Raw genomic sequence first — 25,361 nt, 5'->3', positions numbered from 1 at the left:
AATAACAATTTAAGTATCTTTTTATGTATTTAATCTAAAATAAACAAGAGAAGAAAAATAAACAGAAAATAATTAGAATGTGTTAAGATAAAGTAGCAAGTATTAAAATATTTAGACCAATATTCATTATTAAACAAATTGAATCTAATAATAATACTTACTAACCTAACCGCAATCTTACGCGAAGGCAAAGTGACTATAACATGTAGGTACATAGTTTTAGGGTCGTATTCCAGAACTCTACTCAATGCTCAAGTCAGGATTTGAGTATGGTTTAAAGCACTCGAAATCATACTCAAGTCCTTGCCATTAGGGTCGCATTTCCAGTGCTTGAAATCATACTCAAGTCTGCTCAAATCCTGACTTGAGCATTGAGTAGAGTTCTGGAATACGACCCATAATGATCTCACTCACAAAGTACTATGCATATGTTAACGTAAATTTACGTACGAGTATGAGATTTTCAGTGAATACCATTGGGATAAGCTAATATTATATCATTGGGATAAACCTTCAATGCAGTATTAAAATAAAACCCAGCATTTAAAAAAGATGTTGCAAAACATTTTGACTCTAAGTCAAATAATCATTTATTCTATAGGTTAAAATTTTTACACTTGAAAACATCATTTTTTAAGCTACTTTTTAAACTATTGCTCGTTCACCACTACGCTGACCTCCCTGAGAAGAACGAGCAAGAAACTCTAGGGTTTGCTCTTTTCAAATAAACTTAAATGCTATGGAATACACTTTGAAACATAATTGTGTGGAATCTAGATTCTTAATGTCTTTCCATACTTCTTTATCTAAAACATACTCAATTTTGTAATATGACTTTTCAATTAAAATACTTTTAATGTAAGTTTTAAACCTAGGAAATGATAATCTTAATATATTCTCCGGAATCTTATTGTAAAAACGTATACAGTACCCCATAAAAGAATCATTTACCTTAGTTAAACGAAATCGTGGTACCGTGAGTTTGGACTTAATTCTAAGGTTTACTTTATGGATCTTCTTTCTTAATGAAATTATGTAGGTATATTTTTACGGGCATACAAAATATTTGAGTAAATGTACTGTGATGCCACAGTCATGATACCAGTCTCCTTAAACTTTACTCTGATAGAAACCCGAGAATATGATTTTTGCAGCACAAATATGCTTTGTATATCTGCCGCTTTACCCCACATGAGAATCCCGTAGGACGTTATACTATGGAAGTAAATAAACTAGTGTAGCAGTAGCAACATCGGTAAGCTGACGTACTCTACGTACTGCGTATGCAGCAGAGCTTAATCTGCTGGCTAAGGCAGATTGAAGTTTACTATCTAAGGTCACTCACAAAAAGACAGATTTATTGACAAGGTCTAACTTTTCTCCATTTTTTTCTATGATTGGACTAGCCGATTTTACATCAGGTAATTCAAATTTAACACACTTTGTATTTTTGGCATTGAACAATAAATTGTTAACATTAAACCAATAAACTACCTTTGAAAGAGTATCGTTAATATTATCATAGTTAATGTCATGTCTGTTTGTTTTAAAAATCAAGGATGGGTCGTCAGCAAACAATACTATTACTCTTAAGACTCTTAGGTAAATATGTATACTGACGTACTTTACAAAAAAACCTAAAATAATAATATAGCTTACACAGACAAGGCCAAGTACGTGAGAAGCTACTGGCTAGTTCACAAAGCACGTGCATTTAGCTAACTCGTCTCGTAAAAATTATGTATACAGTATGGTTACTTGGTACACTCGCGGTCCTCTCTCGCTGCCATGGACGAGTTTCCAACCCTCCGTTCCCGAAGATAGAGTTGAACACGCGGCATTTTGCAGAAAAATTGTTTAAGAAACCTGTGCTTCGAGATACAACCAAGATATCGGCCGAATTACTCGCTAGCTCCGTGGGCGTCTTAACAAGCGCGCCGATAGCTCTGTCCCGATTGCACGGCGTGGGGCCTCCACTACACGGTTTGTTCAGCAGCACTAACGTGGTAGCATTGGCCGACTTCATACCAGTATACGATTACGGCCGGAGAAACGACGACGTGCATCTATCCATAGACCAACTAATCGTTAAATATGGCTACCCTCTCGAAGAACACCGGGTTGTTACTGATGATAGATACCTTTTGACCGTGTTTAGAATACCTAGGTTAGGACCTCCTGTTCTTCTGGTGCATGGATTAGAAGGCAGCGCGGATGACTTCGTGTTAGCCGGGCCAGAGAGCGGTCTGGCGTACTTGCTCGCCGACGAGGGCTACGACGTGTGGCTAGGCAACGCTCGTGGTAATAAGCATTCCCGCCACCACGAGCACTTGAAGCCTACTGATGGTTCCTTTTGGGATTTTTCCTGGCACGAGATCGGCCTGTACGACTTACCAAGTATGACAGATTACATACTCAACAAAACAGGGAATGAAAAGGTGATATACATAGGACATTCCCAAGGAACGACTAGTTTCTTTGTAATGGCGTCTCTAAAACCCGAATACAACAATAAAACCTCTGCAATGATCGCTTTGTCTCCCGTCGCATTCATGACCAACGTTAAATCGCCGTTGATTAGGCTACTAGCTCCAGGGGGTCCCTTATTGCATACAATAACAAATAACATAGGCGTGCAGGAGTTATTTTCAGATAATGTCGTGTTACGTGCTCTGAGACGTGTTTTGTGTGAAAATAGTGCTATGGCGGCGATTCTGTGTGCTACTAATACCATGTTTCTTCTCGGTGGCTTCAGCTTCGATCATCTAAACGTGACAAATTTACCGGTCATCCTTAGCCACCTGCCTGCAGGAGCAGCTACCAAGCAATTTGCTCATTACGGCCAAGGTGTAGTATCAACCGACTTCAGACAATTTGATTACGGGCCTCGAGTTAATTTAGAAAGGTATGGTGGAGAAGTGCCGCCAAGCTACCCGGTGCATAGGATAACAACGCATGTGTCGCTGTTGTACAGTTCTGCTGACTGGCTGGCCCACCCGTCCGATGTTCACCGCCTCAGCAGCAATCTACCCAACGTCAATATTTACCCAATACGCGACGACACGTTCAATCACTTTGATTTCTTATTCGCGAAAGATTTTAAGGCGATAATTTATAATAGGATACGAAATATATTAATGGCGATTTAGGCTGCTAATAGATGCATGAAGTAGATAACGACTTCACGCTTTAACTGCATGCAATCGAAACCGACTTCATGCAGCCGATATCGATTGCATGCAGTTAATGCGTGAAGTCGTCTCCTTAGTGGTATGCATTGTACACACGTACTTTACCCATGTCAATATTATATATATGTATCATACAGAGCGTAATGTACGGGCAATACGGTATCCTTCTCTAAGCACCACCTCCTAGATTAACGCTTTACCGCGGGAGTTTCAAATTCGCTGCATCTAAGTGCTGGAATGATTTGCCTCCTCCAGTACGAAACTCAGTCATCTTGTACTTTTAAAAGAAAGTGCAAGCTTTGGTTACTTTCGAGGCAAAGATCGGAAAGTAATTGGATGTAGTTTGTAATTATATTTTTACGTGTGGGTGCTGTTCATCTCTACCTAAACCCCAAATTTGAGTATTTTAGGTGGAATATTTTATCTATCTCAGGTACTATAAGGACAATAGATTTATTATAACTTTTAGTGAGTATATATATATATTTATTATTTTGTGATATCTTTTGGAGCTACTCGAGACGCGTCAGACAAGTACTATGATTAAAATGTAGCGAGTTTCAAAAAGGTAGGGTCTGAAAAACAGCTTAAGCTGAGACTCTATCCTTTTTATCTACACAGTATCTATAAGTGATGTTATTTACGACTAAATTGTTTTGTAAATGTAGATAAATAAAGTTCTTTATTATTATTATACACCACAATTAAAATTTTAAGTGTAGGATATCAACAATCAACAACATTTCTTGGTACAGGGAATATCATCATTTACTACAACTAACATGATGTTCACATTTTTAACCGGCTTCAAAAAAAGGAGGTTCGACTGTATTTTTTTTTGTTCGTTATGTTATTACTTTGTGTGTGAACCGATTTAGATGATTCTTTTTTTGTTAGAAAAGCGGTACCTCAGTATTGGTCCCATATAAATTTTAAGAAAATATTCCACTTCTAAGGGTGGCAAACTAAGCGATGAATCCGGTTTCGCGCACTTTCCGATAACCGATTTTAATAAAACTTGGGGATTTTAATAAAGATGTAATTAACTGCCTCTGTGTTACCATACCGAACTGCCACGCGAAATATTTGTATGGACCACATTTATTTATCTTGTGACTTTGGCTGTAATTTACGGTTGTCTATGTGTGTGTCCATGGCACACGCGACCCAGGGTGTTCCTAGTGCAGGGCTACGTTGAGTGTGTGCTTTATTATTATTAATTCAACGAACTTGTGAAGACGGCTTTTTTACATAAAAAAGTTATATTTAAGCTACTGCTCGTTCATTGTGCTGAGAAGAACGAGCAAGAACTCGAGGGGTTGCTCTTTTCACTTAAATGCTATGTAATACACTTTGAATCAAATTTGTGTGGAATCTCGACCCATGTCGTTTATCCATACATCTTTATCTAACACATGACTTTTCAATTAAAATTATTTAATGTAAGTTTTAAACTTAGGAAATGATAATTTCAATATATGCTCTGGAATCTTATTGTAAAAACGTACCAGTTTCCCAAAAAAGAATTATTTACCTTTGTTAAACGAAATCGTAGTATATTTACTCTCGTACATATTGAGTTTTTCATAGTACGAAGCAACAATGAACACGGTGTTACAATTATTGTTATTTGTATTTTAACACTACAAGCACCATATTGCCAATGCAAAGGTGTATGGTACAGGGTCAACAGTACGTCAAGCTTGACACTTAATATTTAAATCCAATTCTACATTCTACCGACTATATAAATCTATAATAAACTATGGAAAAAGAAAACGAAAGTTTTATTTACATCTTAACGTTTATTAAAATTTTATTTGTGAACACACATATATTAGGTAAATAATAGTGTTGACCCATGTATTGTTATCTGTAACAAAACAATAAGGTTGTTAATAATTATACTAAAAAAGGAAGAACATTACAGAACTCATGTGTTCATGAGGTAACTCAATTATCATTAATGTTACATATTTATTTAGTCGCTAGCTCATGCTTGCATCATTTTTGGTGTTGAATTAGGTAAGTAAATACCTCATATGAATTATATATCACTGAAGATTTGTTCTTTTATATACAAAATTGCTTCAATGAGTAAAAATCACTACAAATATTTAAATTCAAACAAGTTTATAATTATTATAGCACAATAGATTACAATCTATCCCTTCTTTTAATTGCTTTGAATGGTATAAGTAAATAAATTATTCATTTTCTATCAATATTTTCATTTTTGCAGCAGTAGAGCTCTGTGTGAAAGAGTTGGTCCAAGGAAGTACTGCCACCTCACCTATTTCTGCCGCCAAGCAGTAATATGAGTATTACTGCATTTCAGCTTGTAAGGGTAAGGGTGCTGGTGAAATTACAGGCACATGGGACATGTCAACTTATGTCTCAGGGTGTTGGGTGCAGCGCAGTGCCCGTAATCAATGTGATTTTAAGCTCTGAGTGGCATTGCTACTTACTCATACTGTCCTTATAGTAAAAACTGTTGTACTATAGAAATATATGTATGTAGCCGACACATTGGTAGATTGTTAGGCAAACAAATTACTTATACCCTAAGAAAGTGTGGCTTTGAATGCCACCAAACACTCACAGAGGAATGTACAGACAACCACGTAACACTACAGTGGTTTAAAGGACACAGCGGCTCACATGGCAATGACACAGCAGATAAACTGGCCAGAAGATGATTGGACATGGACGCCATAGGACCAGAACCTATAGTGTCCCTCTCCTACCAATGGTCAAGAGCAACTATACACAAAGGTATAAAAACTATTCATAATAACACCTGGACAACCCAGACGGTTTGTAGACAGGCTAGGGAAGAACTCTCCATGCTTAACGCCAGTCTATCTCGTTAATTTTTTAACATCAAAAGGAAAGAGCTGCACATTCTAACTACCGCTCTAACGGGTCATGGTCCATTTAATAAACACCTTTTCAATCTAGGTTTCACAGACAGCCCTTTATGCAGAGCATGCGTGGAGCGGGAGGAGACAGCCGCGCAAATCCTACTGCAATGCTCTGGCGTGGCCAACTACAGGGCAAAATACCTTGGAGTGCCAAGGTCGCTCCCCGACGTCTTCGAACAACCCAGAAGAGTGTTGAGATTTTTGGAGGAGCTTGAGTGGCACGACTACGACTTTGCACCCACTACACGCAAAATAGGCGCTTGGACATCGAGTTGTGGACAACAGCCCGTTACACCATACCACACCAAGTGAGGGACACACTTAGCCATAACTGTTGTAGCGTCACTTTACATTGCAAAGACTCTGCACCGCTGCGCCTGCCAATCTCAAACATAAAGTTAGACAAATATATATCTGTAGTTTCACTAGCAGCCTTACCCTTCATAACCAGAACGCAGAAAAGCTCATATTACTGATTGGCAGCAGAAACAGATATAGTCTGGATGAAGCATTTTACAAGAAGCTGTACTGCTACAACTTATCTAAACTATCCTCTTAACACAATACAATGTAAATTAAGAAAATTTATCCTTACTTATTGCTGTTGGCGCTGATGTAGTGATAGAGTATGACCAAGAGGAAAATGGACACTCCCAAAATGTTAGAAAACACTGCAAGCTGGATGTCAGAGATCATTGTACTTGTCTGGAAATGAAAACATATTACAAATCAACATGTGGCTGAATACTGAACAGGATGAATGGAGTTCTACATAAACCAACTGAACAAGAATAAAAACATTACTTGGGTGTTTTGCTCTCAGAATGCTCTCAGAATGTTAATGACCTCAATTAGCACTATGGGTGTTGGAGGTGTGAGGAGGCTTCTTCTTTAAGAGTCTAGTTTGGCAGAATCAATTTAGGAAGACAATATTAGAATTTGTAAATGTAATTGTCTATGGTGCAAGCTCGTGTCATGTTGACTTTGAGGTTTCGTCCGTATTTGTGTTCAGAGAAAGATGTTGAAAAAATTAAATTTATTAGTTTCAGGTACATAGTGCCTCATTTTCTTCCCACACACTAATAGGACACGTTATGGGCCCAGAGAATCCACTCAGCTAGATTGGCAAAGAATAGAAAGTAATAAAATAAATTTTGAGCCGGCGAAAACAAAAACAATGGACGAATAAAAATGGCACTATCAGGGTCGGGGAGCACAGATACATACTTACAGTTTACAAGAATTGGTCAACATGGTTATTTAAAATTATAATGCATTCTAGAAGAAAAGCAATGGAAAGAATTTCAAGAAAATTGGTCACAAGACAAAATGGATGAAAAACAAAAGAACAATTTTTTCTCAAAAATGTCAAAGTAATTAAATTTGTACATTTTCAGTTACATAGTGCCTCATTTCCTTCCCATAAACTCATAGGACTTCCAATAGAAAATTCTTTTCGTTCCCTTGATATTAATTTAGTTACCCTATGACACCAGGTATTAGGTGCAGGTATGTGCCTGGAATAAGTAACAAAAGAATTGCAATGCTACACAGACCTTTAACTTCGTCACATTCAGTTTAAACGATCTTTTAGTCCCTTTTGGGATTGAGAGATTTAAGATTTCAAAAGATAGAGCTGCTTGAGACCTTAGAATACAAAGAATCCAAAGTTAACCTGGATTTTGCAGTCTCTGCATCTTTATTTTGCTCCTTAGTCTTTTGATCTCGACATCAAACGCTATGAGATGAAAAAAACAGGATAAAATCTCAAATTCTGCCTCTGCCGGTAGTTAAGTTACTATAAAACCGTGAAAATACATAACTCAATAGCGTGAAGTCTAACCGTGACAGGTCATCTTGCAATATTGATTGAAATGATATCGGTACTAACCTTTCAATAAACTTGCGAGTGATATGTAATAAATTAAGGAATTATTCTCCGTAAAACGTATTCAACTCACTGTAATTCGCCGCTAAAACAATTCACTACAAAAATCACACGTCAGTAAAATTTAACCAAAGAGAATCGTTGGAGAATAGGTTCAAGTTTTTTAAGCAAATCGATTCAACATTATGATGAATATTCCAATCCTAAATGAATGAATATCCAATTCTTTTAATTTTGATATACAAAATGGACACAATTCATTGAAATGTGGGTCAATTTTACGAAAATGAAAGGAATTGCTACAGAATTGCAAGGAATTGTGTAAATGAAAAACGATTTGGCATTTTAGGCCCCCTGAACAAACACACAACAACAACAAACGACAATTAACCGAAAAATAATCTAAATAATCACAAACTCCTAAAATTTTGAATCGATTTCTCGTGAAAATCGTATAGTGTGATATGATTACTCCACATCCCTATTCGCGTCACTATGACAAGTTAGTGTCAAATTTGGCCTCTTATTTGGTGACGCTGTGTTGGCAACTCACTGGTTATTAGCACTAAACCATGGAATTAATAAGTACTTCGTACAACTGGAAGGCTTACTGTGTATTGAAGCGTGCGCCGAGCGAGATGTCATAAATCTTGGTCCGTCTCTTTCTGACTAGTGGTAGACCTGTGGTAATAACAAACAGAGATGACGCCATATTATTTTAGTGTTGCCTAATGTAAAACAAATAAAACTTTCCAATAATATTTAAATATCGTGAAATAATATAAAGACTTTGATTTATTTGCGACCTATTGCATTCATAGTTGGTATGGTATTATTTACAAACATCTTATAATATTCATGGACAAAATGACGTATTGTTTTTATGCCAATTTTTTTTTATAGTCAACTACCGTATTGTATCAAGTATCTCACATGGCAATTGTGCGAAAGGGACACACCAAGAAAGAAGATGTCTCACTTGAGCTCAGATCTCTAAGGAGATATTGGTTATTTAAAAAGTATTTTATTGCTATTCATTTAACGTTCATTTTGATATGTCAAAATAATTGCAGTGAGCTTTCCAGTTGTACGAAGTACTTATTAATTCCATGCACTAAACATAGGTGGGTCAATGGCATTAAATGAAAGTCGTAACCGACTGAGGCCGAAAAGCTGTCAAAATATTTTTATCAAAATTAATTTCGAAACGATTTTCATGAGATCGATTCAGAGGCATATGATCCATTTCGATTAAAAATTGATTTAAAGCAAAAATTTTAAAATAAAGTAGTACTATACCACAGTTTTGTTTTTTAAAAAAAAGGAGTGATGTAGAGTGGTTAAAAACACCAAATATTCATTAATTACATTTTCGAATTCCGGAAATGGTTTTAGTGCATCGTAAGACAAAACGACTGAGCTAGGAAGTAAAGCAGACAATAAAAATGTAACGAGAAAAGTCACTTCCGCCCCTTCCTAGCTTTAGAGACCGCAATGCGCCCCGCGTAATGTCAGTGCCTCCAGTGAAAAAGGGAATAACTCAAAATCGACACTTTTCAGGAGAGACAATAAACCATACTTTTATTGATTGTTGGTTGTTCGTATTTATTACTAGCATTTTTTATGATTTCTAGCTTTAGGTATACATCTAAGCTTTCGTTTGATGGGTATTGGTTAAATATCCAGTCATAAATTCAATATTTTTTTAAAGTTTTTTTCGAGTTGTGTCCTTGTTTACAAAGAGCGTAAAGATACAACACGACTATTTTAACAAATTTAACATGTTAACAAAGTTTAAGACATAAAACGACTTATTCCTTTAGCTGTGACTGTTCTATGGTTATAACAATACTTATGACACTCATCTTTATCACAAACAAAGAAATAGTGCGACTTATTAAAGTAACTAAAAAATGTGTATGGAAATAACTGTGCGGTAAAAATAACGAAATTGTATAAAAATATGAAAATGTATTGTATGTTACATTAATCCGTACATTTGTCGTTGAAATAATTATAATTGTTTAAATCCGAGTCTTCGTCGGGTCTTACCGTTTTGGCAGTTAATAGATGAAATTCATGAAATTCACTATCAATTAATGGTAGAAGAGCCAGGAGATCCTTCTTTTTCTCAACATTTATGAGGAGAAGTTTGTCGGATCCGTTTGTCAACAAATAACTAAGATCTTTGAATCTTCCGAACATCAAGTATGTACTCGATCTTCCGAATCTCTGCAATGAAAGACTTTAGAAAATATTTTTACACTAGCTTTGACCGGTTCTTTCGTTCACTATTTATTTATTTATATTGCTATTGTAAAAGTAGCAAACTTACGTCACAAGCATTACTTCTTGGTTCAATAATTTCTATTTTATATATTCAATAAGTTCTTGATCCGTAATTAACTCTCTCTGCAATGAAAGTAAAGAAAAAAATAACTGAAAAGATTGACTAGAACTAAGAAAAATGTATAGGTACATATAAATTGTACCTAAAACTGTTATTGTAGGAACTATAGGTTACTTACACTAATTTACAAAGTCATAGGTTTGTAATTAAATATTATATGTAAGTATTGATATAAGTAGTGCATTCATCATTGATTGCCTCTCGATCGCGATGTTGTTCAGTATCACTGTAGCTATGATCAAACGATGCGGGAGGATTTCTAATAAAAAAGGGAACAAACATTACTCTCAAAATAAAGTACATAATTATATTGATACTCATCATCAAACTAAAATAAGCTGCTCTTAATAATAGGGCAAACAACGGCACCTACCTTTTAATTTAAAGATGTTTCTATTATAACTGTAAGAAAGTAGGTATTCGCCCAATGGTTGACAAAACTACATATTTATTATATATAAAACATATAATTTTTTTCTCATACTTGGCACTTTGAGACGATTATTGATTATTTTTCGCCCTCTATACATTTTTGCACCAAAATTATAATTATAACACAAATAAGCACTCGTGCTGTTCTGAGGCGCTATAAAGTTGTTGTAACAAGCACCATCCTCCGGATTCAAAGTAAGTCTTGGTTTAAATTATTTTCAACCCAATTATTTGTTGTCGTTTTGATAAAACATCAACTTATGCCAATTCAAACTAATATTACAAATTGCGAAAGTAACTGTATTGAGTGAGTTATGCCTTCACGTACGCTATGGAATAAGAGAACAGTCGCTTTAGGCCTACTTTTTTTTCCCTATCATTATGAAACAACACCAATAGTGTCTTTATGTAAAAGTATTTTTGTAGTTATTCGTAAAACTTGAACGTATTTTTTGAGTTGAGAGCACTTGTACCTTTAGATTCATAAAAAATGCCCGATAACTAATTGCCATTAGAAACAGTGAGTTATGCTCTTAGTCCAATATAAAAAACAAGGCTAGGAGACTGCTAGGGACATGTCCTTTTGATATGTTATGTAATCAGACACGCTGAAGCCAATGGTGCAATAAAAACAAAAGGGCATAACTCGTCTTATTCCGTTTTTCACTGGAGACACTGATATACATATTTGACGGTCACATTGACGAAACGGCAACAAGGATGTCAGTTATCTACTGCATTATTACATAGCACATTGGAATTACTTTAAAATCCAACTTCGACTTCCTAGGTCAGTAGTTTGTCCTTCGATACAGTAAAACCATTTCCGGAAATCCGGAATTCGAAAAATGACGCATACACTCAATGACGCATACACTCAACATAGCCCCGCATTAGGGAAACCCTGTGTCGCGGGTGCCATGGACACACACATAGACAACCACAAATTACACCCAAACTCACGAGAGAAATAATTGTAGGCCATACAACTATTTCTCCCGGCCCGGGAATCGAACCTGGAACCTCTGCGTGGCAGTCCGGCATGGTAACCGTTCGGCCACGGAGGCAATTTAAAAAAAAATCATTAAGTAACATTTGGTGGTTTTAACTTTATCTGTATATGTGGAACCATAAACTAATAAGAGATACTACGGGTCGTATTCTAGAACTCTACTCAATGCTCAAGTCAGGATCTGAGTATGATTTCAAGCACTGGAAATACGACCCCAATGGCAAGGACTTGAATATGACTTCAGTGCTTTAAACCCTATGGATCGTATTCCAGAACTCTACTCAATGCTCAAGTCAGGACTTGAGTATGATTTCAAGCAGTGGAAATCATACTCAAGTCCTTGCCATTAGGGGTCGTATTTCCATTGCTTCAAATTATACTCAAGTCCTGATTTGAGCATTGAGTAGAGTTCTGGAATACGACCCTACGTTGTGGAACACCTTTTTCCGACCTATGCCAAAACCTTACTTTTTTCCATCCTGTTTATTCTTTCTCCATTGACGTTTGTATTTAATTAATTTTATTGATATTTTTCGTATCCTGGATAATTCACATTTTAAACTAAGGACGGCTCTTACTGAAATACTGAAGATTTAAATCGAAACATTTTGTAAAGAAAAAAAAAGAAACTAATGACAAGGCAGTATGATTTCTGACCTTCTCCTGATCTATGCGGAACGAAGGAAAACAAAAAAGTTTATTATTTAATCTGTGGTAGACATTTTTTTTGTCAGAATCAAAATTCATGTTTCGGTTGAAATTGAGTTTTCACCGAACTTAAAGTATCATCTCTATGAATTAGCAATCTTATAATTAGTAAATGAACGTCCGAAGGAACAACAACTACAGTTTTACATAATATAACATAAATCATAGCAATGTATCTTTCTTCAATAAGTTCACGGCTCTTGTTGCACGACATTAACAGTTGGGATCTCAAAAAATCTTACGGGTGTTATGATGGCATCCTGAGACATATATCTTGGAGCGATGACAGCAAATATATTTTGCAGGTATATTCGTTTTTGTTGTGTATTATTTTCTAGCTATAATTCTACTGTATGCCATTGACGTCTCTTATTTCCACTGTTCTCTGTTTTGTGCTGTCGCTATTGTATTATAAAATAATCTTATAACAAATAATATAATTAATGAAATTTTTGAAATTTCACACACCACCTTCATACCCACTGACATAAATACTTATATTCACTACACAATTTACACATATTTTTCTTGTTGATACATCGCATCGCGCTTCCCACAAAGGCTGACTTTTGGGCAAAATCTGCACTAAGTTGTTGTTCTTTTATTAGAGTACAAACGGTTATGTGTATTTATTTAATTTCTATTTTGTTTGTTTTCACTGTTAATTTTAATTCCTGGTTTGTATTTGTTTTCCTTTTTTTATTATTATTTAAATAAAAATAAGCAAAAAGACATTTATTTATCCCCAAAACACATAAACAAACATAACCAAACTATTAAAACAAAAGAACAGTAATGTGGACAAAATGAATGAAGACCAGCATTGCTGAGTTTCAGGCTTCATCTTAAAGCTATTCGCTTACTGCATCAGACCAGTGGAGTATATACTTTAGTATATATAGTGTCTGTGTTGCACTATATATAAAATGTAGAAATATTAAAAAAATTGTAATTGAAAACAGAAAACATTCTAAAATCTAAAACATTTCCCAATTGAGTAGCTGATACAGTGATTTATTTCATTGCATGTTGAGTGAATTCAAAAAGGTTGCCTTACATATAATATGTTGTGATTCTTAAATTATTGTATTTATGTGCCTGCTCTAACGAATTAGGTTTTGCCTGCAATGTTAGTTGTTATGTACAAATAATTAAATAAAAATTTTATTTATTTATTTAGTGTTGCTAGTGGATTTAACCACTGACCAATTGCTACTCAATTTCTGCAGACAGGAGCCGTTGTTAATACATTTTTTTTAAAGAGTCAGTTTTTGTTGTGTGGGCTTGTGGGAAGACACTAAACATGTTATCTGTCTGTCAAATAGAATTTACAACCAGTGATGTTTGGGAAACTATCAGTGTGAGTTGGAACCATGTTCTTGCCTTCCATGGTGTACTGATTGGTCAAAGATGGAACTCAACATGGGCTGTGTTATACAGCTTGCGCCCTAAGCTCAGCTACAAGCAGAACATGGGATGACACTCCTCCATTTCAGTAGTAGTAGAGCTCCTTGTGAAAGAGTTTGGCCAGGAAAGTATTGTCACCTTACCTATTTCTGCCATCAAGCAGTAATGTGAGCATTACAGCATTCCGGTTTTTAAGTGGTAAAGGTGCTGGCACGTGGGATTTGTCAGCATATGTCTCAGAGTGATGAGTGAAGCAGTGCCCTTCACAGCTTTGCAATTTAAAGATCTGAGTGGCACTGCAACTGTCATGGATAGGCATGTCGCTTACAGTGGTAAGACATGCCGCGCCGTGCCTCACTAGGCACACAACTTGTTTGTCATATCTTGGATCTTTCAGACTGAGATGTGTGCCATAATCAGCGAGTTGCCTGTGTGACTGTGTGCATTGTTGCATTGTTTGAGACACAGGTTTGGGACACGGATGGTGCTGGTTGTTTTTGTTTCATTGTTGTACCTATATGTGTATAATTGTATCAGTTTGCCATGTTATCTTTTTGGTTTATTTAAAATATATTTAGGGAATGATAGGTTTAGATATTGTTAATTTTAAATATGTATTTTTTTCTCATATGTGTAACTGTTTTCTCGTACGTGTGGAGTAAACTCAACATGACGCGCGCGACACGTGAGGGAGCAGCACGCGCGCCGGTACGCGCGCATTATGCGAGTCTTGCGTGAGATGTAATTACCAATGGTCGGAATATATAGACTATTAATTATCTAAACTTCGAGGAACAGAGACAGAAATTGGAGACTTGCTTACAACAATATTTATTTGTTCCCGCCTTTTTCGTGATTCGGGACATTTCTAAAAAATCCGAAAAAAAATTGTTTTACTTAATACATGCAATTACAATTTATTAAGACGTGTATTCCAAATGTATTATTGATCCGAAACTGTCGGTTACTTCAAATCTTTGTAAACATCTCATTTATTGCGTGTATAATTTTTGTTTACAAAAGTGCATTGTCAATTTTTTCTAAGAAAACAAATAGGAATTGACATTTTGAATAGGGAAACTTAATTTCATACCAATACACTTAAAGCTGGTAAAACAATAAGTTTTTATTTTAGAATGACATACATTGTATCTATTGAAATTTATCGCTGAAAGCAAAATAATTGCTTTTAATAGTGTAACTTAAGTAAACCTATTGCAAATGTAAGTGGTGTAACATAAAAAAACCAGCTGTTGTGAAAGCCTGTGTACCGCGCTCTAAGTCAACATAGTGAAATCAGTATGAAAAGTGTTAATACCTTGAAACTGTGTTAATATTGTTGCAGTTTGCACCCTGCTGCATTACATATTGTGTTATCTTCACCCAAAACACTCTACTTTGCACAAATAACTGTTTCACAAATTTCATCCCAGACACGACGCTTTTAAGTCTACCCTCCAAATAATTTTTAATTCAATTCACCATAAACGAAATGCCAGCTGTCACTTGAAACTGACATTACCAGTGTTGCCATAATGAGCAAACCTCCTGTAAATGCAGGGACAACTCACAATGCATCTGCAACCAACAAAATTAACAAAAAATCCTGTGCAACAAGTTTGTCATATTTCTACGTGCTAATACCAGCGCCGCACAGGCTCCATGTACGGAAGATCGCAACGATTCATTTCACTCCCTAGGTGACAAGTTGGACCAGAGTAATGATGAATTGTGGCAAACTGTATCTACATCTAAGCAAAGTGATATTCGTAAAAAAAAGGAAGGCATCATCTTCTTCAATACACTACACTAATATATAAAGCAATGACACATACCGGTTTTTTGATTTTTTTATTTTTGTTTTTTTTTTATTTTATGATTTTTTTTTAATTCCAAAAATCAGAGAAAAGGACCTTATTGGCACACATTTACCAGAAAATCTGACAGACCATTTAGATTTGTGATAAAAATCTCAACCCTACAACTCCAATACAAGAAATCATAACCGTTATAGAAGAGACTGGTAACAAGATTAAAGGAGAGATTATCAACGCCAAATATGGACCAGACAAAATACCATTGCACACTTGGTTTGTACACCTAAAACCAAGCCCTAACAACAACAAGGTAAAAGATATCCAGTGTATGTTTAACACCAAAGTTACAATTGAAGAACCTAGGAGACAAAAATCAGTGGTACAGTGTAAACGTTGCCAAAAATATGGCCATACAAAAAATAACTGCATGCGCACATGTCGCTGTGTAAAATGTGCAGAGAATCACAAAACCTCAGTATGTCCTAAATAAGACCGCACCACCCCTGCCGAATGGGCTCTATTGTAAAGTTTATGCGGAGATACAAAAAAGGAAATCAGATGGGATACTACGCCATACTGAACCTGAAACAAATAAATATTCTACCTCTAATGAGAACTATAACGCACCAATAAAAACCACACTCAACACACAGAAGGTAAACTCTTAACAAACCAAGCACAGAAGATAGATTCTTTACTCCAACAACTGAGCTCCCTGATGAGCTTGATGGCTACTGTAATGTAGCCTAAAATTAACTACATCGAATACCAGTGATCTTTTATGTAATGTTGAGGAAGTAAAATTATTTGTTAAAGACTACAGTATTGATATACTACTCATCTCTGAATCACACCTTACTCCTGAATCACACTTTACTCCAAAATTTGTTCCCAGGATTCCTGTGTACACAGTGTACTTCACATCTCACCCAGATGGCACAGCATATGCAGGCTCTGCATTGATACTGAGAAACGCAGTGAATCACTACCATTTATCACAGTTTAAAACTCCAGAGATTCAAGCTACATCAATGGTGGTGTATGACCTGTATGGGTCAATAACAATCTCGGCCATATACTGCCCTCCGAGACAGAGCATTTCAGAGCCACTGGTCTCCAATTACTTCAGAACATTAGGTCAACGTTTTATAACCGGGGGTGACTGGAACGCGAAGAATATGCTTTGGGGCTTTAGACTAACTAATACTCGTGGAAGGGAGTTAAAGAATGCCATGGATCTTGGTGGATTTTGTCATTATTCTACTGGCGAACCAACTAATTGGCCAACAGACCCGAACAAAACACCAGATCTCTTAGATTTCTACATTCCATTTGGTAGCTCCAACATATACTGTCACATAGAGAATAGTCTTTACGGAAGTAGCGACCATACGCCAGTAATCCTGAGTATAAGCACACAGGATACAAAAAAACATCTTTTGTCAGAGCAGATGTGTCTCGCTACATAGATATTTCCCTAATCAATGTGTTGATACCTGTAAACCTAAATTTCCGTACCTATATATATTCATATTTGGTGGCTATTGTTATAATTTAATATTATGTCTGTAAAGTTACATTATTATTTATATTGCTTACCTTCATTACTTACACTATTTACATTATTTGCTTTACATCTTACACTTTTGCTTGATATATATATGTATAGTATTTAGAGTTAGGTATATATTTGCACTTTGGTGGCATGGCTTACTGGGCTGCGATCGCTCACCATATGGTACTGGCAGAAAACCAGCACTGTTTGACTTCTCTCGGTCTACAGTATTTATGCTGAGTCAGTGCCATTTCAGCACAAACTGTAGTCGTAGGTACATTAAAATGTTATCAGTTCTTATAGTATTTGTTTGTTTTTCTCACAGTATTTGTTTTTCTCGCACTATGTGTTTTATACAAATGTGTATAAAATTAATAATGAATGTTCTATGTGCTTTTATATATGTGAAGTAATTGTAAATGTTTTGTTTCTCTTTGTATTTGTGCTGAATAAACGTGTTATCTATCTATCTATCTATCTCTCTATCTATCTAACTATTATAATAAATAAAAAACCTATAAGAATAACAAATAAGGAAACAAATTGGGATAGTTTGGTGAAATATGTTGACACATTTGTTAACTCAAAAATGCCCCTTAAGTGCTCAGAAGACATTGATGAGGCAACCACTCATATTACCTTAGTCATTCAATGAGCAGGCTGGATAAGTACACTGAACATGGATAATTATGACAAAAGAAATAAAATTAGGCCTACAACGAACACAGTCAAGAATTTGGTACGAGAAAAAAGACGTTTAAGGAAAGTGGCACCTGACTAGAAGACAGTCTGATAAAACAGCATTTAACAAAGCTGCATCAAATTTAAAAACATTCCTCCAAGCTCTAGTAGACGCAACGTTCCAAGCTAAACTCGTAACTCTATCTGCATCGGGTAAAGGTGAACATTGTCTGTTGAAAATGGTTAAAGGCTATAATAAACCCCGTCTAGTCCGTGCCCTAATAAAAAACAGTAAAGTCTCCTGGGCAAGAAGTGAGGAAAGGCAAGCAAACGCATTTGGCATACATCTAAGGCATGTCTTTACTGCAAATGAATCTGTAAATGAAGATTGGGAAAAAGAAGTTGAAGATTTCTTGAATTCTGAGCTTGAATTAAGCTTATCAATTACATCTTTCACACCAAAAGACGTTGCTATACGTATTAGACATCTTGACAGTCAAAAAGCTCCGGGCTACGACTTAATAACTCCGCTAATATTGAAAAAGTTGCCGCGTAGAGGCATTGTTTTCATAACCATGCTATTCAATAGTATTTTAAGAGTGATTGAAGATTGAATCCAAGCAAGGAAAAGCTACTGCTTGAGAAGAAGTGAAGAAGAACGCCGAGCAAAGTATTGCTCGGCGTTCTTCTTGATATTCAGCAAGCATTCGATAAGGTATGGCATGCAGGCCTGCTTTTCAAGTTGAAAGAAAATTACCTCATACTTATTATCTCAAACTTGAAAAATAGGATGTTCTTCGTGCAATATGGAGAAGCACTATCTCAGATCCACGACATTCAGGCAGGGGTGCTTCAGGGCTCAGTATTGGGACGGATTTTGTACATATTGTTTACATCGGATCTTCCAGAAACTAATGGAGTATTTACAACGGCACATGCAGACTATACCACAGTACTTACCCGTGACATAAAACCCCAAGTTGCATCGCAGAAACCAAGTTCAACTTGATAAACTAGACCCGTGGCTCTCAAAGTGGAAGATCAAAGCCAGTGCTTCAAAATCTCAACGTATAACGTTTGCACTTAGAAAAGGAAACTGCCCTGATGTAAAAATGAACAATCAGACCTTACCTCACGTTAATACTGTTAAGTATCTGGGAGTGTATCTGGACTAGACTAACATGGAAAGATCACGTCAAAGCAAAACGGGATATATTTAACAACAAATTCAGATCTATGCTGTGGATAATAGATAGAAAGTCAAGGTTATCAGTTGAGAATAATCTATTGTTGTATAAGTCGGTATTAAATCCGATAGGGACATAAGCATTGGAGTTGTGGGGATCAGCCAAAACTTCTAATGTGGAAATTCTTCAACGCTTCCAAAATGGTGTACTAAAGACTATACTCCAATCTTGGTTTGTAAGAGCCCAGGAAATACATGCCTATCTTGAAATGCCAACTATTAAACAGGAGATACTGGCACGTAAAGAAAAGTATAAGTGTCGATTATCACTACATACGTATTGGTAAGATCTCTGGTTGACGAAACGCGTCCAGGTGGCTTGAGTCGTTTGAAAAAGTCAAGAATACTGGTTTTCTATACAGGGCTATTTTTAAAATGCTAACAGCTTCCCAGGACTGTAACTAGCATCATAAACACTAATTTTTGTTTCGCGACTTTTCACAAAACAACAAATTTATCACAAACAAATTTATTGTTTTTGTTAGACGGATAGGTAGTAATGATATGTATAGCAACGCCTCTCACGTGCTCATTCAGTAAAAGTTTTGGTGGCGGGTTTTTTGTTTTCGCAACGAGTTCTCGCCCTTCAATAGGAATGAAATTTATTTATCGATTAATACAAAATTATTACAAAACATTAAACATTAATACAAAATTATATTTTAATGTAATAAGTGCGTTAAATAAAAACAGTATTAATTAACAAGTACATTTCTCGATATTGATAAATTGTTTTCACTTAGTAAAAGTTTAAGTTTACAGTTTGAACACTAACTCCACTCTAACCAAGCTTAGGTTTGGCAAACATTTAAAAATAAAATAAGAATACATAAATTCTATGCGTGTTGTTGAATCTCCTCCTTCTTGTTCATCAATAAAATTCGTGATCCTCGTAATCTTCCGATTTATTGAAACTTGGGATTTAAAATGGATTGTGTACACTTTGAAACTTGTGATTAAACACTTTATCTTAATCTTAACAATCGTGACCTACACGCCATCACAATAAGCAATACTGAGAGATCGAGTAATGAAAAACACACGGGTCTCGCGAGCGTATCAAAGGCACCTGATTGCCGCAGGTAAATATAAGTAAAGTTCAAACGTGCAAGCATCCCTCTCGACTTTCCTACTCCACCTCCTCTAGCTGCTTAGAAAGTTTAGAGCTGCAAATTTAAACATTTTATTTTTTGTATGAAAATAATATTTTATAAATTATTAAAATTCAAGTAAAAAACCAAGTATGTCGCTACCTGCTTTGATACCTTTTCTGGCTTTTAGCCAGGTCTATTGCTTATAAAATTGCTTAAACAAAAGGGAGAGAGAGCGCAATATCGCTGTCTCACTCCGATAATTAATGACTGAGTCTACAGCAAGTAAATAATTTTACCATAAATTATCTTTCTTATTATGACATGAAAATCGAGACAGAAAGTTAAAACGTTAAAAGTTTTAGGATCCCGGAGGAATGTCCGTAAATCAACAGTATGTTTGAAATACATACTTAATAATTCTAATGGCATGTATTAAGTAAGAATTCTTTTTGTCGCAATTTTCCGTAAAATGGTTGCAACAACTTGTCGCAAAGTTTAGGTAAATATGGGCCTACCTATCCTAAATGACGTTGCTTTTTAATGTACTTAAGTGATGTCCCGAATCACGAAAAAGGCGGGAACAAATAAATGTTGTAACTAAGTTTCCAATTCCGTCTCTGTTAACGAAATTTAGGTAAATATAGCGTACCTATTCCGGCCACTGATAATTACAGAGGCGCACTTATAACAGGCGAGCAGCGCACATATAGCGCATTCGTCAGATCTGTACGCACCGTTTATATTACTCATTCCAAATTCATCAATAATAGAAATGACAATTATGTGCTTTTTAAACTCTATGTTTACTTTCAGGTAAATTCCAAAGGTCTCGTTGAGATATTGAGTCCCGCTGACCACGATTTACGAAGTTTGCAACATGTACCACTTAAGGACACATGGTCAGCCAGTTTCCATCGTGATGGTCATCGCAACGTTGCCATCGGCACCAAGAGTGGTAATGTATTGATCTGGGATACCAAAAACAAAACCATCACCAAGACCTTTCCTAGTCCAGTCCAACAATCTAGCGTGGATTATATTAGCTACAATGCAAAAAATGCAAGTTTGGCCGCAACCATGCATAATGGGGATACTGTTATTTATGGACTGGTCTCCAATATACCAGTGCTTACTGTGAAACTGCCCTGTTCCAAAAGCATCTCAGCAATGAAATTCCACCATGAATCACGTGCTTTGTTGGGTTTGGCTACAGATGAAGGCCACCTTGTATTGAGAGACATCACTACAAACAAGGATAAATGTTTTTTTGAAAGTGTTCACACTGCACCAGTCAGTGATTTTGCTTACTCTCAGGTTAACAAAGATGTCATGTTATCATCCGGATTTGATAAAGTGATGCATGTATATGATATAAGACTGCAAAATGTTGTTTCCACCGTTCGGACGTCCTACACTTTGACTTCATTGGCTATAAACACAGATAACTTGGTAGCTCTTAGTTCAAAGAATGGAGTTATATTAGTCTATGATTTGAGAAACCTCTCTAATCCATTCAAAGTTTTAAGCGAGCATGAGGAGGAAGTGAGGATAGTTGCATTCCAACCTGAAAGGAGAAGAACATTTTCTACGGAAATTAGTTTAAGAGATGATACTGACGTTCATCAGTCACCCTATACTACACATACACCGACGCGTGAGAGAAATTCGGACATGTTTTACATAGCTAACACACCTCCAAGCAAAAACTTGGATGTCTCAGGTCATGGAGAAAGAGCTGACTCGTTTCTTGTTATGATGGGTCTAGATAAATGTAACAATGCTCTGGATGAAGAAAGGAAATCTGTAGGTTTTGAGAAAACTGAGAAGCCGAACAGTGACCAGGTGGGAGTATGCTATCCTTGCGATCCAGACAAAAATATAAGTAAAGTGTCAACACCTCTGAACAATAAGCCAGCAGAAAATTTTAGTTTTCAATCACCAATATTCTCCACAAATGGTGTGCATGATGATGGTCGAGACACGCATATAGCAGATGATTTCAATCGGGCCAGTAACAATCAACAGCCAATGAGCACTTATGGTAATAACATCGATACAAAAGCTGTAGAAGAATTGAAAGATTTTGTTAAGTTAACCATGGCAGATGTCGCTGACGATAACAGAAATTATTTTCTTCACATCATGATGGCATTGACAAAGCAGAAACTGTTTTTGGAGAAACAGTTAACGGGAATGAATGAGCAAATAAAAGCTTTGATTCAGAACCAATCGGCCCTTGTAGAAACTAACAGAAAACTTGCTTTTGAAATTGATCAGTTGAAATCACCAAAACATGTCTATAGAATTCAAAGTTAAACATGCCCCATACTGTCGTTATGAAATACACTGTAAAAATTCTAGGTCATATTTGCAAAAAAAAACAGTGCCAAATAATTGTTGCAGTGCACTGTTGTCATTGTAACACGTTTTCTGCTTTTTGTTGTAAACAAATTGAAAATATTAAATTATTGTTAAAATGACCTTATGAATTTTATTTTAGCCTGCGAGAAATACAAAAAATTAACTTATCAAGTTTTTTTTATAACAATATTTTTGTAACTGCGTTTATTGGTCGTCATCTAAATATTGTTGGTATATTCACTCTCCCCTTGAAATGGCTCCGAGTTATACTGTTCAAGGAACAGGTTTGCAGGCAAGGAATTCCTCCATCGGCTATGGATTTTTATTCGTCATATAAATGTGGGAATGAAACTCTTCCGTCCGTGTTCTTAGAATATCTACCGCAGGGGTGGAATCCCAGCCTATGTCTAGTCCCCGGATGACAAACAATCGTACGGCCGTTTCTTCATGCTCCTTCTGGGTGCTCCCACTGGTAGGAGCACAAGGTCTAATTTATGTCCTTATGCTCCTATGTGACGTCGCGTGTCGTATCTAATAAGTTCACTGAACTAGAATGAAAAATATATCAAAATAAAAGTCAAAAATCTAGTTGAATAATGTAAACTTATCTTCGCTCTCTGTTTGGTAATTTTTCGAAAAAATTCAGAAAAATATAATTCGAAGGCTCATACGTGTTCTACGTCTAGATAAATCTTTTTAAGTTTTATTTAACGTGAATTGAAATTAGTATATATAGTTTGTTTGAAAAAACAAATATACGCGATTTAAATCCGGAAAAATAGTTTCATTTCCTATAAAATAAATAGTAGTATAGTGTAAACGAGATTTGAAATTATAATAATAACATGCCACTTTGTCAAAAAGTTCATGCAGATGGAAGAGGACGAAGTAGGATCTTATTACACACCCTCCACATAGATACACGTCCGATTTTAGTGGTAAAAACCAGTCAACAGGCTGAGAAAGAAGAAAATAATGATGTGGCGGCGTGTCGCTTCCAGCACAAATGCAGAAGGCGGTCCTGCTCGATTGTGTACGTATTGTGTGTACATGGTATGTACGTAAGCTGGTTCATAAACCTGAGTCCCTGATCCCGGCCGTCTGTGCCGTTGCTGGGGCATACCGCCTCTCCCATTTAGAAATTCAAAATTCATCTTTAAGGCCTTGGGAGAGGCGAGAATCTAAAATAAATACAATAATAATAAATTTATTTATTTCTCACCACAATACAACGTAATAAGCATAATAAAATAAAAGTTACGAACTGTCTATTGATATTGCGGGAAACTTATGCTTAAATAGGCTCAAGGCCTGATTCTGGACACCGGGGTCACAGATTACACCTCCAGATCGTAAACATAACCTTTTATGTCTGATTAGACGTAGGATAGTAGTTAGATGTAGGTCGGACCAGGCACTACCTTGCGGAAAGCTGTATATGATCTTCTGCTCATCACTAACAAACTCGTTTATTTTAATTCACTGGGTACGGTCATACGGATAGTTCTCAAAGTCTTAGGGTCGTATTTCAGATCTCTACTCAATACTCAATTCAGGACTTGAGTATGATTTAAAGCACTAGAAATCGTACTCAAGTCCTGATTTGAGCATTGAGTAGAGTTCCCCTAACTCCAGATGCTTCCAGCTTCCAAATTAGGATGGATATCGATATCGTGTCGAAAGCCTTAGCCAGATCCAAAAGTGTACCTAAAACTAAAACCTTTTGCCCACCATACATTTTTGTAACGATGTAAATGAACTGCATCAGGGGGTCTCCTCTCGATTTCCGTCCGACATCCGTCCGAAACCATTACTGCCAAATAAGCACTACTTGACCAAATGGAAAGACGCGTGATGCGAATGAAGCTTCATACTTGATACTTGTCTTTTAATTTTGTGGAATATTACTTATTTGACAGTAATTGTTTCGGACAGATGGCGGACGGAGATCGAGAGTAGACCCCCAGACGCGGACGTTTCGGAACGAAACCCAAGTGTGACGAAGAGAGTAGGTACATTATGCTTGTACAGAAAGTCCATAAGTCTCGTTCATGAGTCGTTCAAGTATTTTGTAGAGGGCAGGTAGCACATCTATTGGTCTGTAACTAATGGAACAGCTTTTGAAGATCAGCAGCTCGATTTTGATTGCCTCTCCCGATGGGAAACTGCGTCTCTTCCGAGTCGAGACGCATAATTGCGATTCACAACTTTACTCTGGCCGATCGGAAACTTTTAGCATTTCAAATCGGAACAATAGCTGATTTAACTCACAAATTAGAAAGATATAGGAATCAAGTTCATCTTCTCGTTCGGAAACCCATCTGCTTTCGAGACTCGGATGGGTTACCCGATCGGATCGACTCCGATTTGAATTAGAATTAGCCTGCTGGTGAAATAAAGACCTTTTGAAGACACGAGGGAACACGTCCATCGATAGGGCTAAGTTGCAGATAAAAATGATTGGACAATAGCGAAAAAGGATTCTTCTTTTTGCTGATTGGCGGTGATTTCGGATTTCGTCATTAGTAATTAAAAAATTATATTGCCTTTAAAAATTAAAAATGTTAACATTTGTTGGGTAATTTTCCGAAAAAAATCAAATAGTGGAGTATTTCGAAAAAATTCCCTGAAAAAC

At 36.2% G+C, this 25,361-nt stretch overlaps 3 protein-coding genes across 8 annotated transcripts; 2 read left to right on the top strand and 1 right to left on the bottom strand.

Moving 5' to 3' along the window:
- Positions 1–1,739: 1,739 nt before the first annotated feature.
- Positions 1,740–3,149, top strand: LOC113230796 (lipase 3-like). The gene has a single exon (XM_026464884.1). It carries the CDS (start codon positions 1,740–1,742, stop codon positions 3,147–3,149), a length of 1,410 nt encoding a protein of 469 aa, XP_026320669.1.
- Positions 3,150–4,980: 1,831 nt separating this feature from the next.
- LOC113231028 (dolichyl-diphosphooligosaccharide--protein glycosyltransferase subunit 4) lies at positions 4,981–17,442 on the bottom strand. 6 transcript variants are annotated; one of them, XM_026465176.1, is made up of 3 exons: positions 17,402–17,442; positions 6,711–6,820; positions 4,981–5,064 (listed from the first exon to the last, which is right to left on the bottom strand). In XM_026465176.1, the coding sequence occupies exons 2-3, from the start codon at positions 6,809–6,811 to the stop codon at positions 5,061–5,063; spliced, it is 105 nt and encodes a 34-aa protein (XP_026320961.1). In that variant the 5' UTR covers positions 6,812–6,820; positions 17,402–17,442; the 3' UTR covers positions 4,981–5,060. The 6 variants fall into 6 exon arrangements, with proteins under 6 accessions (XP_026320961.1, XP_026320962.1, XP_026320959.1 ...); XM_026465177.1 differs by lacking the exon at positions 17,402–17,442 and adding an exon at positions 15,291–15,350; XM_026465174.1 differs by lacking the exon at positions 17,402–17,442 and adding an exon at positions 8,557–8,610.
- Positions 12,687–22,765, top strand: LOC113231027. The gene is made up of 2 exons (XM_026465170.1): positions 12,687–12,870; positions 21,179–22,765. Exons 1-2 carry the CDS (start codon positions 12,736–12,738, stop codon positions 22,679–22,681), a joined length of 1,638 nt encoding a protein of 545 aa, XP_026320955.1. The 5' UTR covers positions 12,687–12,735; the 3' UTR covers positions 22,682–22,765.
- Positions 22,766–25,361: the final 2,596 nt, after the last annotated feature.

This window comes from Hyposmocoma kahamanoa, unplaced genomic scaffold (assembly GCF_003589595.1).
Source record: "Hyposmocoma kahamanoa isolate Upper Pololo Valley unplaced genomic scaffold, ASM358959v1 64, whole genome shotgun sequence".
NCBI lineage: Eukaryota > Metazoa > Arthropoda > Insecta > Lepidoptera > Cosmopterigidae > Hyposmocoma > Hyposmocoma kahamanoa.
Note: the sequence above shows the minus strand (reverse complement) of the source record. Positions and strands in the feature narration are given on the sequence as shown.

Excerpts from the sequence above, each read along its gene's own strand:
- LOC113230796 (XM_026464884.1), top strand. The coding sequence starts at position 1,740 with ATGTATACAGTATGGTTACTTGGTACACTCGCGGTCCTCTCTCGCTGC.
- LOC113231027 (XM_026465170.1), top strand. The coding sequence starts at position 12,736 with ATGTATCTTTCTTCAATAAGTTCACGGCTCTTGTTGCACGACATTAAC. Across the intron at positions 12,871-21,178 it reads ACAGCAAATATATTTTGCAG|GTAAATTCCAAAGGTCTCGT; the intron begins GTATATTCGTTT and ends GTTTACTTTCAG.